Below are 16,279 nucleotides of genomic sequence, written 5' to 3' on the forward strand. Positions count from 1 at the left end.
TTTTCACATTATTTCCTAAGGGGATCCAATAGGATTGCGCGTCAGCCAGCGCATGCGCAGAAGGACTCCCGGGTCATAGTCCCGGAAGTCTCATCATCGCAAAGGACAACTTTTCGGAAGAGCTGCCCTTTGCGATTCAAATTTGTACACCTATTATTATTGCAGGTATCTGTGGAATTGGGACATGGCCTGGAATTGGGACAAGTATGTACCCTGGGGGAATCACACAGTGGGCAGCAGGGCCATAATGACGCAACTAGCAGCAAATAGCGTCATCAAGGCACTGGCAGCCTCTAGGAGGCCTACTCTCCCAGGAGTCTTCGAGAGCTCAGCGAAGTTCATGAGTCTCTGGATGAGTAGACAAGTATGCCTGGGGAATGCTTAGCATTCATCCCTCCCAACATTCTGGTCATTTAGGTTCAACTTTCAAGAGCTCGAAGTGTTTCAGCACTCATGAGGTTTAAAATAAAAGTTGTAACTGTGTGGGAAGATTAGTTTCAATAAACAGCAGTTTCTAGCTATCATTTTATAGACTGTATTACTAGAGATGACAAATTTGTTTTTGCAGAAAACTGAACACAGCCCAACTATAGGGTTCCGAGTGAAATAGTGTCCCGTCTCGGATCACTTTGGGTTTCTGAGTCCAACAGAGTCCTGGCTCGGATCACTTTGGGGTTCTAAGTCCTAGACTCAGATCTTCTCTCCAAGTTCGACACTGGGATCTAAACACCAGATCTCGAATGTTTTGGATTGCATTTAAGTCCCTCTCTCGTGATTTCAGGTGCTGTGAGGGGTCAAAATTAACTGGAAATTAATGTTAATGATGTTAATAATACTATAGGAACAACAACAGGTCCAAGTTACTTGCTATTAGCGGTTTTATAAATTTTTATGGAAATCCAAAACCAAAAACGAAAACACTTGAGGGAGGTTTTGCCAAAACCAAAAGACAATTTAGAACCAAAACACGGGGGTCTGCGCACATCTCTATGTATTACATAAATGATAGCTATAATCTGATTGGTTGCTATGGGCTATACTTCCACTTGTCCTCTTTAGAAGGTTTGATAATACTCAAACTATTAGGTCTTAAATGATGATAAGCTATTGTTTGCTCTCCACAAAACATCTTAAGGTGCTTCAATGGACAGTGACATTCCAATATAGATGTAGACACTCTTGAAAATTGAAACAGAGTCAAGCATACAAAAATGGACTGCCCTGGTTGCCTAAAATTATGACGAACATGACTGCAAGGCGAGACATCAGTGAATATGAAAGAAAGTTTTTTTTGTTCAGCGGATTTGGCTGCAGTGTCAGTGACTAAGAGAGCTCAACTTGATAAGGTTTCATGATTGACTACGTCTAAGGTGAGACTAGCATGGGAACTCCGTGTCAGTTAAGGGCATAGGTGCATCCTCCAGGAATGGGATATACATGTGATCATGCAAAGTGCAGGGCAAAACAAGCGAGCTGCTGCACATCAATGCAAGCTCTTGGTTGAGCCCCCAGTCTCATAAGAAATGGTCCATGGTTGTAGCACATAAAGCAATTATCATACCTGACAATGCATGTTTATGAGCTCAGTAGTGCAAAGAGAAAAGACAACAGGACGTCCACACAGCAGAGGAAGGCAATATAGCCACACAAAACATCCTTCACTATGCTCATGACTATGGGACAAGCGCACGTACGGCAGGAGCCTAAGTAGCTCTACAGCCTGAGCGCTCGTCTCCACCAGGGAAGAGTTGTGATGTTTCCGTAATGTTATGTGGCATATTCCTGGCACAGTTTGGCTGCAGCTATTCCCATACAAGCAAAATTCAATGTTATTCACTACTAAGTCACACAGCGTATGCATTCCACACCATGTACGATATACAGCCTCAGAGATCTACTGGAAATGTATAGGGCATTCCTGGGGAAGTGGCCGGGAGGTAGCTATGCAGACACACAGAGATGCACCATCGGTGGGCACGTTATGGAAGTGCCACATAACTGGCTGCGATTTCAGACGCTTAATCGCTCAGATTGGAGGCCATACTCTGATGGATAATCTGCAGCCAGGATAGGACTGCTGCAAGTTTCTAATGATGCGCCAAGCAGGATTATTGTGCGTAGAGACGCACAAAGTGGGTGTCTCAGTCCTTGCACACTCAGTCGCACGCTTGTACACCAGGGAAGGACTTATACTAGCATTAGCATAAAGACGCAGGCGATACTACGGCAAAAGATGCTAAAGCAGCGCAGGATCCCCATTATGTCACAAATATGCTTATTTTTGTGAGCAAACGGAGCAAAAAATAGAAATATTGTACAGCAACTGACCAGGAATGTTTATATGTTGTCATCCTACAAGATGAAATGGTTACCTGAACTGCACAGCCCAACAAAAGAAGCAGCATCTTCCTCATCTCTTCAGTACATTGCTCTGTCAAAAAATAATAAAAAAAAAAATAAAATAAAAAATGAAAGTAATATTACAATTGTAATTAAGCTTAAAAATACCAACAAAAGAGCAATTTATAGATTGTAAGCTTGTGAGCAGGACCTTCCTACATTATATATATATATATATGTCTGTTATTACCCTGTTTTGTTCTATAAATGTTTCCAATTGTAAAGCGTAACGGAATATGCTGCGCTATATAAGAAGCTGTTAATGAATTAAATAAAATATATAAATTTAGTCATCTGCTATGAAAATTTATATCATAGTGTGGAAAAACACCAGTAGTCAATTTAGCAAATGACCAGGATGATCCTATTATAGAAGAGCACAATATAACTACAAATGTAACAAGGTAAATATGTTTCTTTCAGATACTCCAAACAAGGTCATTGAATTGTGTTTTAGGTTTTCCCCAGTAACCTTAAACAGCAGTTTCTATGGCTTTGGAATATTCATTTACATGTTTATTAAACACATGTACAATACATCATGAACTTTGTCCTACCATAACAAAAGTTTGTGATAAGAACAGTTAGAACCAAAAACACTGTTGAGTAGAAATGTGTTTGGTAATCTTCCTATGACACCTGCTTGTATCAAGGACGGCTGTGACTCAGGGATGACATTTTGGATATTTGACAAGTAGAAACATCCTTTCTCTCCATTCTACTAAATAAAAGCAAGTTTAAACGTACTGTATATGTATTTAATGGTTTCAATAACAGATCAATTCTATTGAGACCAAACAAGGATCTCTCAAGTTCAATAAAACGGCTTAATTTCACGCTATGCCAAGTACGGAAGGTAGGGACTGAAGAATGTAACGTGCCCCCATGTTATTGCCATGGTTGGATTAAGTTCTCAGATAATCTTGGCATGTATGCCATCATCCGCTTTCAGAATCATGACCCAATCTGGCAGGCCTCTTCTTGCAGTCAATATACGTATTTAATAAAATATGTTTACACATTAAAACATCTCTCTCTAAGTCTTGCCAGATTGGCGTTGTGTCCTTAAAGGTTTGAGTAGGAATTGGGCAGAACTATCCAAAATATAAACAATGCAATCTACTGTATTATTACTACAGATGTAAGATTAGATTATTTATTCTTTTACACACAAAGGGCATTTTAAGGATGTTTTGCAAACAGCAATTGTGTGCTGCAGGAAAGCAGATACCAGATTAATAAAAACATGTCTTTGATTGCTAACTATGGATTATTTACATTCGTCAAATACACTTAAAGTGTCCCATATACCAGGAAAAAGTTTGGTTTTTGAATATACAGAAGATTTTCATTAGATTTGCGTAATCTACAGAAAACCCGGAGAAGTCTATGGTACTAAACACACTAATGTCATACCTCCCCAATGTCCCGACTTAGACAAGGCATGCCCCGCTATACTGACTGCGACAGCTTTGTTCCTATTAGGCAGGAAGGTTGGGAGGTATATCTCATTCCCTGCTAATAGATGCTGCCAAGGTAGGTGCCTCATTTAAATGACGGGGGACAGGGGTGATCCAGCGCATCTGGTCACACCCCCACCTTCCCCCTTTTCTTGTGTCACTCTGCCCCATTTATCCTAATGTAGCATCTTGAAAAGTTGGAGATGGGTAATGTAATAGTAAGGACAATAATGTGACAGTAAGCACGCTAATATGATAGTAAGAACACTAATGTGACAGTAAGCACGCTAATATGATAGTAAGGACAATAATGTGACAGTAAGCACAATGATATAATAGTAAGCACACTAATGTGACAGTAAGAACGCTAAAGTGACAGTAAGCACAGTGATATTACAGTAAGCACGCTAACGGGACAGTAAGCACGCTAACAGGACAGTAAGCATGCTAATGGGACAGTAAGCACAATGATATACTAGTAAGCACACTAATGTGACAGTAAGAACGCTAAAGTGACAGTAAGCACAGTGATATTACAGTAAGCACGCTAACAGGACAGTAAGCACGCTAACAGGACAGTAAGCATGCTAATGGGACAGTAAGCACGCTAATGGGACAGTAAGCTAGCACACTAAGGTGACAGTAAGTACACTAATGGGACACTAAGCATACTAAGGTAATAGTAAACATGCTAATGGGACACGAAGCACACTAAGGTGACAGTAAGCACACTAAGGTATTAGTAAGCACACTAATGGGACAGTAAGCAAGCTAATTGTACATTAAACACACTAATGTCATACCTCCCCAATGTCCCGACTTAGACAAGGCATGCCCTGCTATACGGACTGCGACAGCTTTGTTCCTATTAGGCAGGAAGGTTGGGAGGTATATCTCATTCCCTGCTAATAGATGCTGCCAAGGTAGGTGCCTCATTTAAATGACGGGGGACAGGGGTGATCCAGCGCATCTGGTCACACCCCCACCTTCCCCCTTTTCTTGTGTCACTCTGTCCCATTTATCCTAATGTAGCATCTTGAAAAGTTGGAGATGGGTAATGTAATAGTAAGGACAATAATGTGACAGTAAGCACGCTAATATGATAGTAAGAACACTAATGTGACAGTAAGCACGCTAATATGATAGTAAGGACAATAATGTGACAGTAAGCACAATGATATAATAGTAAGCACACTAATGTGACAGTAAGAACGCTAAAGTGACAGTAAGCACAGTGATATTACAGTAAGCACGCTAACGGGACAGTAAGCACGCTAACAGGACAGTAAGCATGCTAATGGAACAGTAAGCACGCTAATGGGACAGTAAGCTAGCACACTAAGGTGACAGTAAGTACACTAATGGGACACTAAGCATACTAAGGTAATAGTAAACATGCTAATGGGACACGAAGCACACTAAGGTGACAGTAAGCACACTAAGGTATTAGTAAGCACACTAATGGGACAGTATGCAAGCTAATTGTACATTAAACATACTAATGAGACAGTAAGCATGCTAATGGGACAGTAAACACACTAAAGTAACAGTAAGTACACTAATGTGATAATAAGTATACTAATGAGACAATAACCACACTATTGGATAGTAAATATACTAATGGGACAAGAACTACACTAATGTGATAGTAGGGCTACGCATACTAAAGTGACAGTAAGCATACTAATGGGACACTAAGCATACTAAGGTAATAGTAACTAAACATGCTAATGGGACACGAAGCACACTAAGGTGACAGTAAGCACACTAAGGTATTAGTAAGCACACTAATGGGACAGTAAGCAAGCTAATTGTACAGTAAACAGTAAAGTGACAGTAAGCATACTAAGGTGACAGTAAGCACACTAATATGACAGTAAGCACACTAATGAGACAGTAAGCATGCTAATGGGACAGTAACAACCCACTAAAGTAACAGTAAGTACACTAATGTGATAGTAAGTATACTAATGAGACAATAACCACTCTAATGGAGAGTAAATATACTAATGGGACAATAACTACACTAATGTGATAGTAGGGCTACGCATACTAAAGTGACAGTAAGTACACTAATGTGATCATAAGCACTCTAAAGTGACTGTAGGCACACTAATTTAATAGTAAGTATACTAATGTGAAAGTAAACACTACAGTGATTGTAAACACACTAAAGTAGTAGTATACTAATGTATTGTGCGGTCTCATGAGAAAGATGTACTTGCTTATTTCTCCATATGTCTTGGGCTCTTGGCACAGTTTCAATGCTAATGATATAGCTATGTAACATGGCTATTTATGGATTTGGAGACTTTCAGGAAGTTTCACATGTGATCTTATAGTTTATAAAGGATTTGTAAGATTTTCAGTGACTGGTGAATAGTCTGCTCAGTATGTGTAGGGATCGTTTGAGTACCTGACCAGCAGCCACATTACACTACAAATACTTAACTGTACCAATTCCCATGTAATAATAATAAAACATATTAAAATAATATAATCACTCAATTAATTCAGGAATGTAAAGTGGGTGGCATCACTGAGAATAGACCACTTCCTCTTTCTTGCACAAACTGTACAATCTTGTGGCTACTGTAGCTTCCCAGTCTTCCAGGGACACACACACTTTTTACTTTTCGTCCCTCCTTTACTGGAAGGCTGGTGCCAGTGGTATTCTGAGCAAAGTAGGAACAGGATTCATATAAACCTAATTAATAGTAACGGAAAGTTGTCCTTAGTAGGCTGTGTAGAACAGTATGAAAGTATAATTACATTGGATTAATTCAATTAGTGGCTATAGGGCAGATTTATTAAAGCTTGGTGAGAAATAAAGTGGCGAGAGATATAGTACAGGGGTCTATATACAAAAAGTGGATGGAGATAAAGTACCAACCAATCAGCTCCGAAGTGTCATTTTTCAAACACAGCCTGTACAGTGACAGTTAGGAGCTGAGTGGCTGGTAGTTTATCACTTTCCAGAGGTTAGTACATCACCACCACGGGGACATTTACTAAGCCTTGGAGAGAGATAAAACGGAAAAAGAAAGTACCAACCAATCAGCTCCTGTCACTGTACAGGCTGTATTTGAAAAATGACAGTTAGGAGCCAATTGGTTGATACTTTCACTCTCCCCAAGGCTTAGTACATCTACCCCACAGCCTGTACAGTGACAGGAGCTGATTGATTTGTACTATATCCACTTCATCTCTCCCCAAGGCTTGAACCAATATCCACGAGAATACAGCCTATTGGACTGACTACTGAAGCTTACAAGCGAAGGCTAAATTTTGTATCCAACCACAAAACGTTTCCACAGGGGGTAAGGAAACGTTAAATTGAGGCCTGATATGTTTAGAACCTATTCACATTTCTGGCTATGTGATCCAGGTAATAAATTATAGGAGGCTTGTAGATCATCTAGTACTCACCCGAAAATGGCGTTTTCCCAAGTGTCAAAACATTCGGCAAATTCATCATAACCAACTGCTGCAAAGTTTCCTGCAGAGAAAGACGGGGTGTCACAAATAAACATAGTAATGGACTCTCTTGGCAAACAACTTAACAATGAAATAGATATGACAATTAAATTACACATTCCTTACAAAAATAAATAACACACACTTTTAATATTTTCTTCCACATATAAGTTAATCAACTATAAACGAAACGTCACATGTAACATCTGTACGATATGGACACTTTTCTTTTCCTGAAGACTTGGGGGGGGGAATACAATTAGCTGCTGTAAATGGTTGGTTTACCGTGACTTGACTTAACGTGCAATATTTTTTTCTTGCCGCACATATGCGCGTTCCTGCTTAACACACAATTCAATTGCGAATGGCTTATCCCAGCGGTTGCGTGGTAATTCTCTGTAAGATGCGTTAAGTGCAGGGAAAAAAATAGCGAAATCAGCCTGTACCCCAAAAAAAGGGTAACAGCACTGAAGTCCATTAGTGGCTAAAAGCAAAGTACTGTATATGATGGGGCCGTTAAAATGTGTCAAATGGCAGAGTTTTGCATTTTTTATTAACAGTGCAAAATTAATTCTCCAGATGAATTGGGGGTGCATAAACGTGTTATTTTAAGCACTTTTACACCTGTAACTCCCACCTGCAAGCTTAAAAACACCTTTCCCATCAATACAGTACACCCTAATCCATTATTCTGCATTTTGCAGAATCACCCCAAAAAATTACATGTTACTATTGGCCAAATTATGCTAATTAACAACCTCTAAGTGCCTAATTAATCATTAGGGGGTGTCCCAGGGGTTCTAAATCAAACCACGACGATTTTACCTTAAAATAGGGATTTCCCCAACTTTCACCTGCTCAGGGGCTGCAAACAAAAAGCCATGTTAAGTCCAATGGAGCAATAAAATTTGCACCCGTCGGATTTACCATCGTTAACACGTGTAAATGGGATAACGCTCCTAACTGAACTCAGGCCTTAGAAACACGCAATCTGGGTTTTGTTTTGTTTATTTTAGAATAAAAGTAAGAGGTATTATGTGATTTTTTTTTTATTCAGTGCCTTCAAAAGAACATGGAATGTCATATTATTTCAAATGTGTTGTAAAATGAATAGTACGCTACAAAGACAAAGAACTCTAAGGCTATTTCCCAGCAAGACAGATATATCTGTAACACTTTTGGAGAACAATAGAAGTATTGTGTAGAACTCCAGCCAGCTAGGACATTTATGTATATGGAAGAACGCGTTAGATGGCTCGTTCAGCGACATGAGAACCACTACTTGCACTTTCCAAAGTTAGATGACAGTGTTGTGATTGATGCTGCCACCTAAGACCACTCCTTCCTCGCATGATTCAGACACTCACACTCTTGAAGATTTGAGGTTAAGTATAGGAGCAGATGCAAATTTGTAAAATAGCTACGCAAGTCTTAAGGTGCCCACACACATAGCGACATTTTACACGATTTGGCCGATTTCGACGAATCGTGATGATGAATCGGGTAACAAAAGTACAAATTGTGAGTTTATACTCACGAGCACGATGCGCGTCCCCGCTCGTCGTATATCGCATCTTCTGATCTGCCGTGCTGTAGGGCAGATTAGCCAATCTGGGATACAATGCATTGGCTGCAAGATAGATCTTTAGTCAGATTGGACATTTTTAACTCCAAATCGTGATCACGACGGCAAGGGAGCTCCCGTGAAAGTTCATGAGGAAATTGGCCATAAAATCGTATCGTGAGGACATCGGTATGTGTGTGGGCACCGTCAAACCACAGAGCAGCAGAATAGCTACAATTCATAATAGTAAACTTTTTATCTCTTCAAGTCAGTTGAATTGATTAAAACACACGGGGTATGAGGCGAGGCAGCTCGCATCAGGGACGTCCAGTCAAGGTAGGCAGGTGAGGCAGAGCCTCCCCTGTCATGCTCCCGAGATTTGATATAAAAATGATTACAATAATACAAAGAAGATTACATTCTGCTTACACTTACTCAACCTAGGATCTCTTTGCCCAATCTTTACAACCTCCTGGATAGTTATAGTGCACTTTCCGGGTACAAAATCAATTACTCTAAATCTGAGGCCATGCTTCATCATGTCCCCACTCGTGACACCGAATCGCTTAAACCCTTTTATAATTTTAAATGGCAACACAAAGAACTTCATTACCTTTGGGATTTTCCTGACTTCTCGTTATGACTTGCTATATCAGGAAAACTTCCCACAACTTTTCACAAAACTACACGCAGACCGTACCTCTTGGTAGAAACTTATCATTTTGTGGCTGGTCAGAATAATCTCTGTTAAAATGAATATTCTTCCAAAATGGCTCTAACTATTCCAGACGCTCCCTATAGCTGTTCCCCACTCTCTCCTACATCCAGAGGAGCATTACCTGCTTTATTTGGAATGGCAAACCCACCAGGTTATCTTCCGCCATCCTTAAAAAGCCTATTTCAGAGGTCAGTAGATGTCTTCCAGATTTTAAACTATATTACTTGGCTACCCACTTCTCCCAAATTGCTTCCTCCTATTCTCCTTCTGGAACAACCTCCTGGCTTGACATTGAAGCCAGCCTTATTAATTTCCCGGATCTTCCTCTCTCTGAGGCTTACAAAAGAGGCACCGTCCCCCCTTCTCCAGCCTCCCTCCTACTCTTAAATTTCTACTACATCGGTGAAATCTATACTCCGTTAAGTTCTCCATCACCTCTCCAATATCTCCCCTTACACCCATATGGAGCAATCCCTGTTTACCACCGTGCCTACAAACGACTCGCGTGACACGGTGGACACATCTGGCCGTCAAATTTCCTGTGGATTTTAGAGCAGGTGGGCTTTGGCTTTCCTTCTCAGATCTACAGTCGAAAGCTCCTACCCAACCCCTCAGCCCTCCCTTTCGAATACTGACAAATACGGCACTTTCTAGAATCTATGCCACAAGATTCACTTCTACGTACCCTCATCCCCTTTGAACGCCTCTGCAGGTTCCACCCCATGTCCAAAGGAATGATTTCCCAAATTTATGGTATTCTTATTGATGTTGCTCTTCCCATTCATAACACACACAAATGTTCTTGGGAGGCGGATCTTTGCCCTCCACCGGACGAGGAGGCTTGGGTTCACATGAGACAGGCTATTGCCAAATCCTCCATTTCCACACAGCTTAAGGAAACGTCATACAAATTATATTACTGCTGGTACTATACCCCAGTAAGATTATCACAAATGTTTCCTTCCACCTCACCCCTCTGCTGGAGAAATTGTGGCCTCCGGGGTACTCTTACCCATGTCTGGTGGACTTGCTCTGTCCTTAATACTTTTTGGACCTTGGTCCATACTCTTATAAATAACCTATTTGTAGATTTTTCCACTATGCTGCCCTACTCCCGATCGTCCCAAGCGTTCCCAGAAGCTGTTGTCCCAGTAGCTGCCAAAAAATTAATAGCTCGCAACTGGAAAAACTCTCTCCCGCCATTTCTTTCTGCCTTGAAATCGCAAATTTGGCATATTGCGGCAATGGAGAATATCACTTATTATCTCAATGATAGGGACCATCTTAAGGACTTCCAAATAGAGATAGAGGGAGAAATTGTCGGATGAGGAACGTCTAATTTAGGAATAGAAGGAAGCCAAGGTAAAATTTCAGGGGGGAGTTTCATGAAGCAACCTTCAAGACCGACCCATTGCTTGACCTCTTTATATCTAGTCCACTCAAGAATGCTATTAAGATGAATAGCATGGTAGTATGACTTGATGTCTGGAAGTTGCAGACCGCCTAAATGTTTTGGTCATACTAAAAATTCCTGATCAGAGTTTTTCTTCTGGACCAGATAAATTGTTGGATTAAAAAATTTTGTGAACGAAACCAGGAATCTGGAATCTGAATGGGTAGAGACTGAAAGAGGTAAAGCAACTTAGGAAGCATATTCATTTTCACTACATTAATTTTCCCCAACCAAGAAAGGTGTTCCAGGTGCCAATGGGAATAATCTGTTCGAATGGCTGAGAGGAGGGGGGAGAAATTAGTGTCAAAAAGTTGCGACAAGTTTTTAGTAATTTTAACCCCTAAATAGGTGATATGGGAGGAATGCGAATGGAAAGGGAATGCTGACTGTAAACCTGAGACTACAGAAGCACTAGCGGACAAGTTTAAGGCCCAAAATTTGGAGAAATTAATCTTGAACTTGGACAACTGTCCAAAATATTCAAGTTCACGCAGCAAGTGAGGCAAAGACGTCACTGGGTGGGATACAATAGCTAGTAGGTCATCTGTGAATAGGGCTAGTTTATGCTCCTGATCTCCTGCTAAAATCCCAGAAATATTAGGGTTGGCTCGTGTAGATCTCGCTAATGCCTCCATGCAAAGGACGAAAATCAACGGCGACAAAGGGCAACCCTGTCGTGTGCCATGGTTTATGGCAAAGGACCCAGATAGTTCACTATTGACCTTCATCCTCGCTGAAGGATAGGAATATAGGGATAAAATCCTATGAAGGGCAAGAGGACCCAATCCCATATGGACAAGCACAGACCTCATAAATGACCAGTTGATTCTATCAAATGCTTTTTCTGCATCGGTTGAGAGTAAGATAATTGGGGTTTTCGACTGAGAAGTAGCAAAATGTACTAGGCTGAGGACTTTCGTGGTGTTATCACGTGTCTCATGACCCTTAACAAATCCAACTTGATCGTTGTGGACTAACTGAGGAAGGAGGGGGTTTAGCCTATTGGATATTAATTTAGCGTATAATTTAAGGTCCACATTCAATAACGAGATGGGTCTGTAGCTTGGGCACAGGGAGGAGTCCTTACCTGATTTGGGAGTGACTGAAATGTGTGCTTCTAAAAACTGCTTAGAGAATCTGGAGTCTGCTGAGACGTTGTTAAAAGCATTCAACATCATAGGGATTAGTTTGTCTTGAAAAGTTTTGAAATAGGCTATGGTTAGGCCGTCAGCTTCAGGGTTTTTGCCCGCAGGCGAAGAGGCTTTTGATTCTGGTTATATGTTCTGATTTATATATATATTTGAAAATGTGGCTCATTGCATTGTTGAGGCTATTTGCGCTGATTTGTATGTTTATACACTCAACTCAGTCTCTCTATTCTCATGAGCTATTTAAATAATAAAAAGAAAAAAAAAAAGAATACAAAGATGATATTTATAACTTATAGGCATCTTCTTTGTTTATTGTAATAATTTTTATAGTTAACACTCACCAGCTTTGTGGAGCTCCCTGGGACTGCAGGGAGATGAGAGATGAGGCAGCAATAGCTAAGTCTTGCTTCTGTTCAGTCAGACACTGCTTGCAAAGCCGGGAGCGGGGCCACACCATGGGCAGAAAGCTGCACAGAAGGAGAGCTAATAGAGGCATGCCTCGGGGGGGCGTGCCTTGAGCACTGATCGACACCTTGGGTGTGTCATGTGACCAGGCAGTGCACTGCAGTGTTTAGAGATCAGAAGCTTAGTGTAGTGAGGGGAAAGTTAGTGAGTAGGGAGAGAGACAGGCTCCCACCACTCAGACCCATCTCCATGTGTGCCTCCCCAGCCATTGACCTCACTGCACATCACTGGCTCGCATACAATTGGGCACCTTCACCTATCTATCCTGTATACATTTCCAGCATACCAGTGAAACATTATCTTATTTGTAGACTAAATAATAAAACTACAAAACTTCATCTTCAACCTTTGACAATAGCAGACACAGTGGCAAGTCATACCGTAGATCATCTAAGTAAATATAGAAGTTAAATTATGGACGGCACAACACAGTAAAACCAACATACCGGCGCCGAGTAGTACATTCATTGAGAGTCGGTGTACTACCCAGCAGTGGTGTGTTTGTTGAAGCAGCAAATAAGAGTCAGACAGATTCTTATTGGCTGCTGCACCCAGGACCGGCCCTTGGTTGGAGCTCACTCATGAGATCCACCTTCTGGCTCCCGGAGTGGGTGAAGGAAGAAACGTCATGGCATCTCTCCCATAGTGCCGAGCGGGAGGAGCGGACGGCGGCGTGCGCAGGAGCGGGGATTCGGGCAAGTATAATTTTGTGTTCTATGTGTCTGTGTGTTTTATGTGTTAGGGGCACTACTACTGGGGGCACTGTAAAAGGGGCAGTACTGGGAGCACTGTAAAAGGGGCTCTTCTGGGGCACTGTAAAAGGGGCTCTACTGGGGGCACTACATAAAGGCCACTACTGGGGGCACTACATAAAGGGCACTACTACTAGGGGCACTATTGCAGGGGGCATTGCATAAGGGGCACTACTACTAGGGGCACTACATAAGGGGCACTACTACAGTGGGCATTACATAAGGGACACTATTACTGGGGGCAGGGTTGGCACAGGCCCGAATTTTGCCCTGCTACGGCCCTGGTGGATGAAAACTCCTAGTTGCGATAATGCACAAGATTTCCCAACACACAGGGGGGCAGAGAGGGGGGAGCTTGTACTAATTACATGAGCAGCAGCTGCAGTCTCATGTGACTGGGCGGTGGTGGCGGTAATAAGGTCTTAGCGGTATGTAATTAATTTCAGCAGACCTCAAAAAAACATACAACAATTTCTGTTTAAATAAAATTTTTAAATAAAGAAAAGATAATTCAAAATCTTAAAAGTAGAAAAAGCAGAAATGAATGAGTGGAGGATTCTAAGAATGAATACCTAGCAACATGTTTCTCAGATCCTACGTCTGCTTCCTCAGCCTGAGGAAGCAGACGTAGGATCTGAGAAACATGTTGCTAGGTATTCATTCTTAGAATCCTCCACTCATTCATTTCTGCTTTTTCTACTTTTAAGATTTTGAATTATCTTTTCTTTATTTATTTATTTATTTTTTGCATTTTTAGATATTTTACATTTTATTTAAACAGAAATTGTTGTATGTTTTTTGAGGTCTGGTGAAATTAACTACATACCGCTAAGACCTTTTTATCATATACAGATTAAGAAATAAAATTACTGTTTTATAAAGAAATTAGTCTATATCCACAATTATTTTTGGACTGGTTATAAGGACCCATAGTAATATACCGAATGACATCGGTATGAGAAATGAATGTCCAAGGCGTATAATATATCCCATTCAAGGTGAGTACACTGCATATTGTGTAAAATCTTGGATTGGGTAAATTGATCTGTACCATGGAGGCTTGATGTATTTATTTCCCCATTTACAACACTACGTGTGGGAGGAATTGAAGACCTCACCCAAAAGGCCAGCGCTGCATTCTGCAACCACCGCAGGACCACGGTGAAAATTGGGTCCAACGTCTACAACTTACTTCTAACGGGTGAGTTTATATCAACCTTTCACGATTTATAAAACATTGTTACGGTTTTACACTATATATTTTCTTTTTCATATATTTTCTTGGGAAAAATACCAAAAAGAAAAGATGTTCATTAGATCACAGGAAGCACCGGAACCACTTCACAATACAATTATCTTTTTGAGGGGCCTTGTTGAAAGCTCCTGCTGTTCCTGGCTGCATTCTGGGTCTATCGTTAGACTTCACAGAGAACATAGCGCCAGCAACTTACATTTGTACTTTTGCCCATACTTGCCAACTCTCCCCGATTGTCAGGGAGACTCCCTGAAATAGCAGGGATGGGCAGTCAGGGTAGGCAGAGCCTCCCCTGTCATACTCACTCCCCTATTATACCCCCCGTCATGCTCCAGAGTTTCATATAAAAATAAAAATTGTGTTTTTTATACATGTGTGCCTCCCCAGCCATTGACCTCACTGCACGTCACTGTGAAATAGTAGCAATATCCCTGACCGTGAAGAGTCTAGGATCTCCCTGACCCCCATTATAAAGCGGTTTTAGTAAAAAAAAAAAATAAAACACACATATATATATATATAATATATATATATATATATATATATATATATATATATATGTATATACACATTCAAATTGGTTATTTAGTATCATTTCCCTGCATTGGGTATAAGGCACAATGGCCCTGATTCAGAGCCGGACGCTATTTGCGGTCGTTCGTTCACAAAAAAGGGGTGGCTATTCAAATAAACCGTTCGCTCTTTGCGGTCTGCTGACGCCTCTATGTCTGAACGAGCGAACAAAACTTGTGGTCGTAATTTTGAAAAATACGCCCCGTGGCCGCTCGCACCATAAGTCATGTCCGCTATTTATTAGATTAATCGAGTACATCGAACAGCGTATGAACTGCTCGCTATTTTAGTGGTTGGTTTTTCCTACCGCTATCTTGCGAGCAGTTCTGCCTATAAAACAACCAAGTGACGTGGTCAATGATGCTGCTGTATTAATTATGCACACCCTTAAAACGCCCGTTTTGACCTTTAAGCACGCCTGCGTTCTGAATTCCGCTCCCCGTTTTCAAGCACCTTCCCCTGTTACCACCCACATACGCCTCTTCTTGTCACTCAAAATAGTAGGCATTCGCTATTTAGCGAACAAACAATTTTCGGCCACACTGACTGGTTCGCGCATGCGTATTACAATCCGTACGCATGCGCAGATGAGCGAACATCGCTCATAACGAACGAGCGGCCGCTTACGAGCGGCTCTGAATGAGGGCCAATGACCCTTATGGCTACATGCATTTTCTGAAAAGTATCAGTGTGTTTTAATCAACAAGCATATCTTACTAACGGCTTTGGAACTCATTTACATTTGGATGTAAATCAGTTTATGACACGCCTCTCAGATGTAGCAGGACACGCCCACTTTACCGTAAAACTCATAGGTGCTGCTTTCACAATCTCCCTGAAATGCTTTTTCAAAAGTAGGCAAGTATGGTTTTTCATGGTCTAACTCCATGTTTGTTTGGTCAATGTTAAATACAACGGGAGCATTGTCAGGGCGGAACAATCTGTGGATATCAGAGACTTTGGAAGTTATGCATAACATGGTAACCTTATAATTCCTGACATAGTCCTGAA

General features: G+C 41.1%; 1 protein-coding gene across 9 annotated transcripts in view; it reads right to left on the reverse strand.

Moving 5' to 3' along the window:
• CCDC88A (coiled-coil and HOOK domain protein 88A) overlaps window positions 1-16,279 on the reverse strand; it is a 199,402-nt gene that overhangs the window by 100,710 nt on the left and 82,413 nt on the right. For all 9 annotated transcript variants that reach the window (XM_088478026.1, XM_088478025.1, XM_088478024.1 and 6 more), the window contains exons 4-5: window positions 7,290-7,359; window positions 2,373-2,431 (exon numbers count right to left, since the gene is read on the reverse strand). In XM_088478026.1, coding sequence (XP_088334152.1) covers window positions 2,373-2,431; window positions 7,290-7,359 — 129 coding nt within the window. The remainder of the gene's footprint in view (window positions 1-2,372; window positions 2,432-7,289; window positions 7,360-16,279) is intronic.

Source organism: Taudactylus pleione, unplaced genomic scaffold (assembly GCF_031769625.1).
Source record: "Taudactylus pleione unplaced genomic scaffold, aTauple2 ptg000206l, whole genome shotgun sequence".
In the NCBI taxonomy this organism is placed as follows: Eukaryota; Metazoa; Chordata; class Amphibia; order Anura; family Myobatrachidae; genus Taudactylus; species Taudactylus pleione.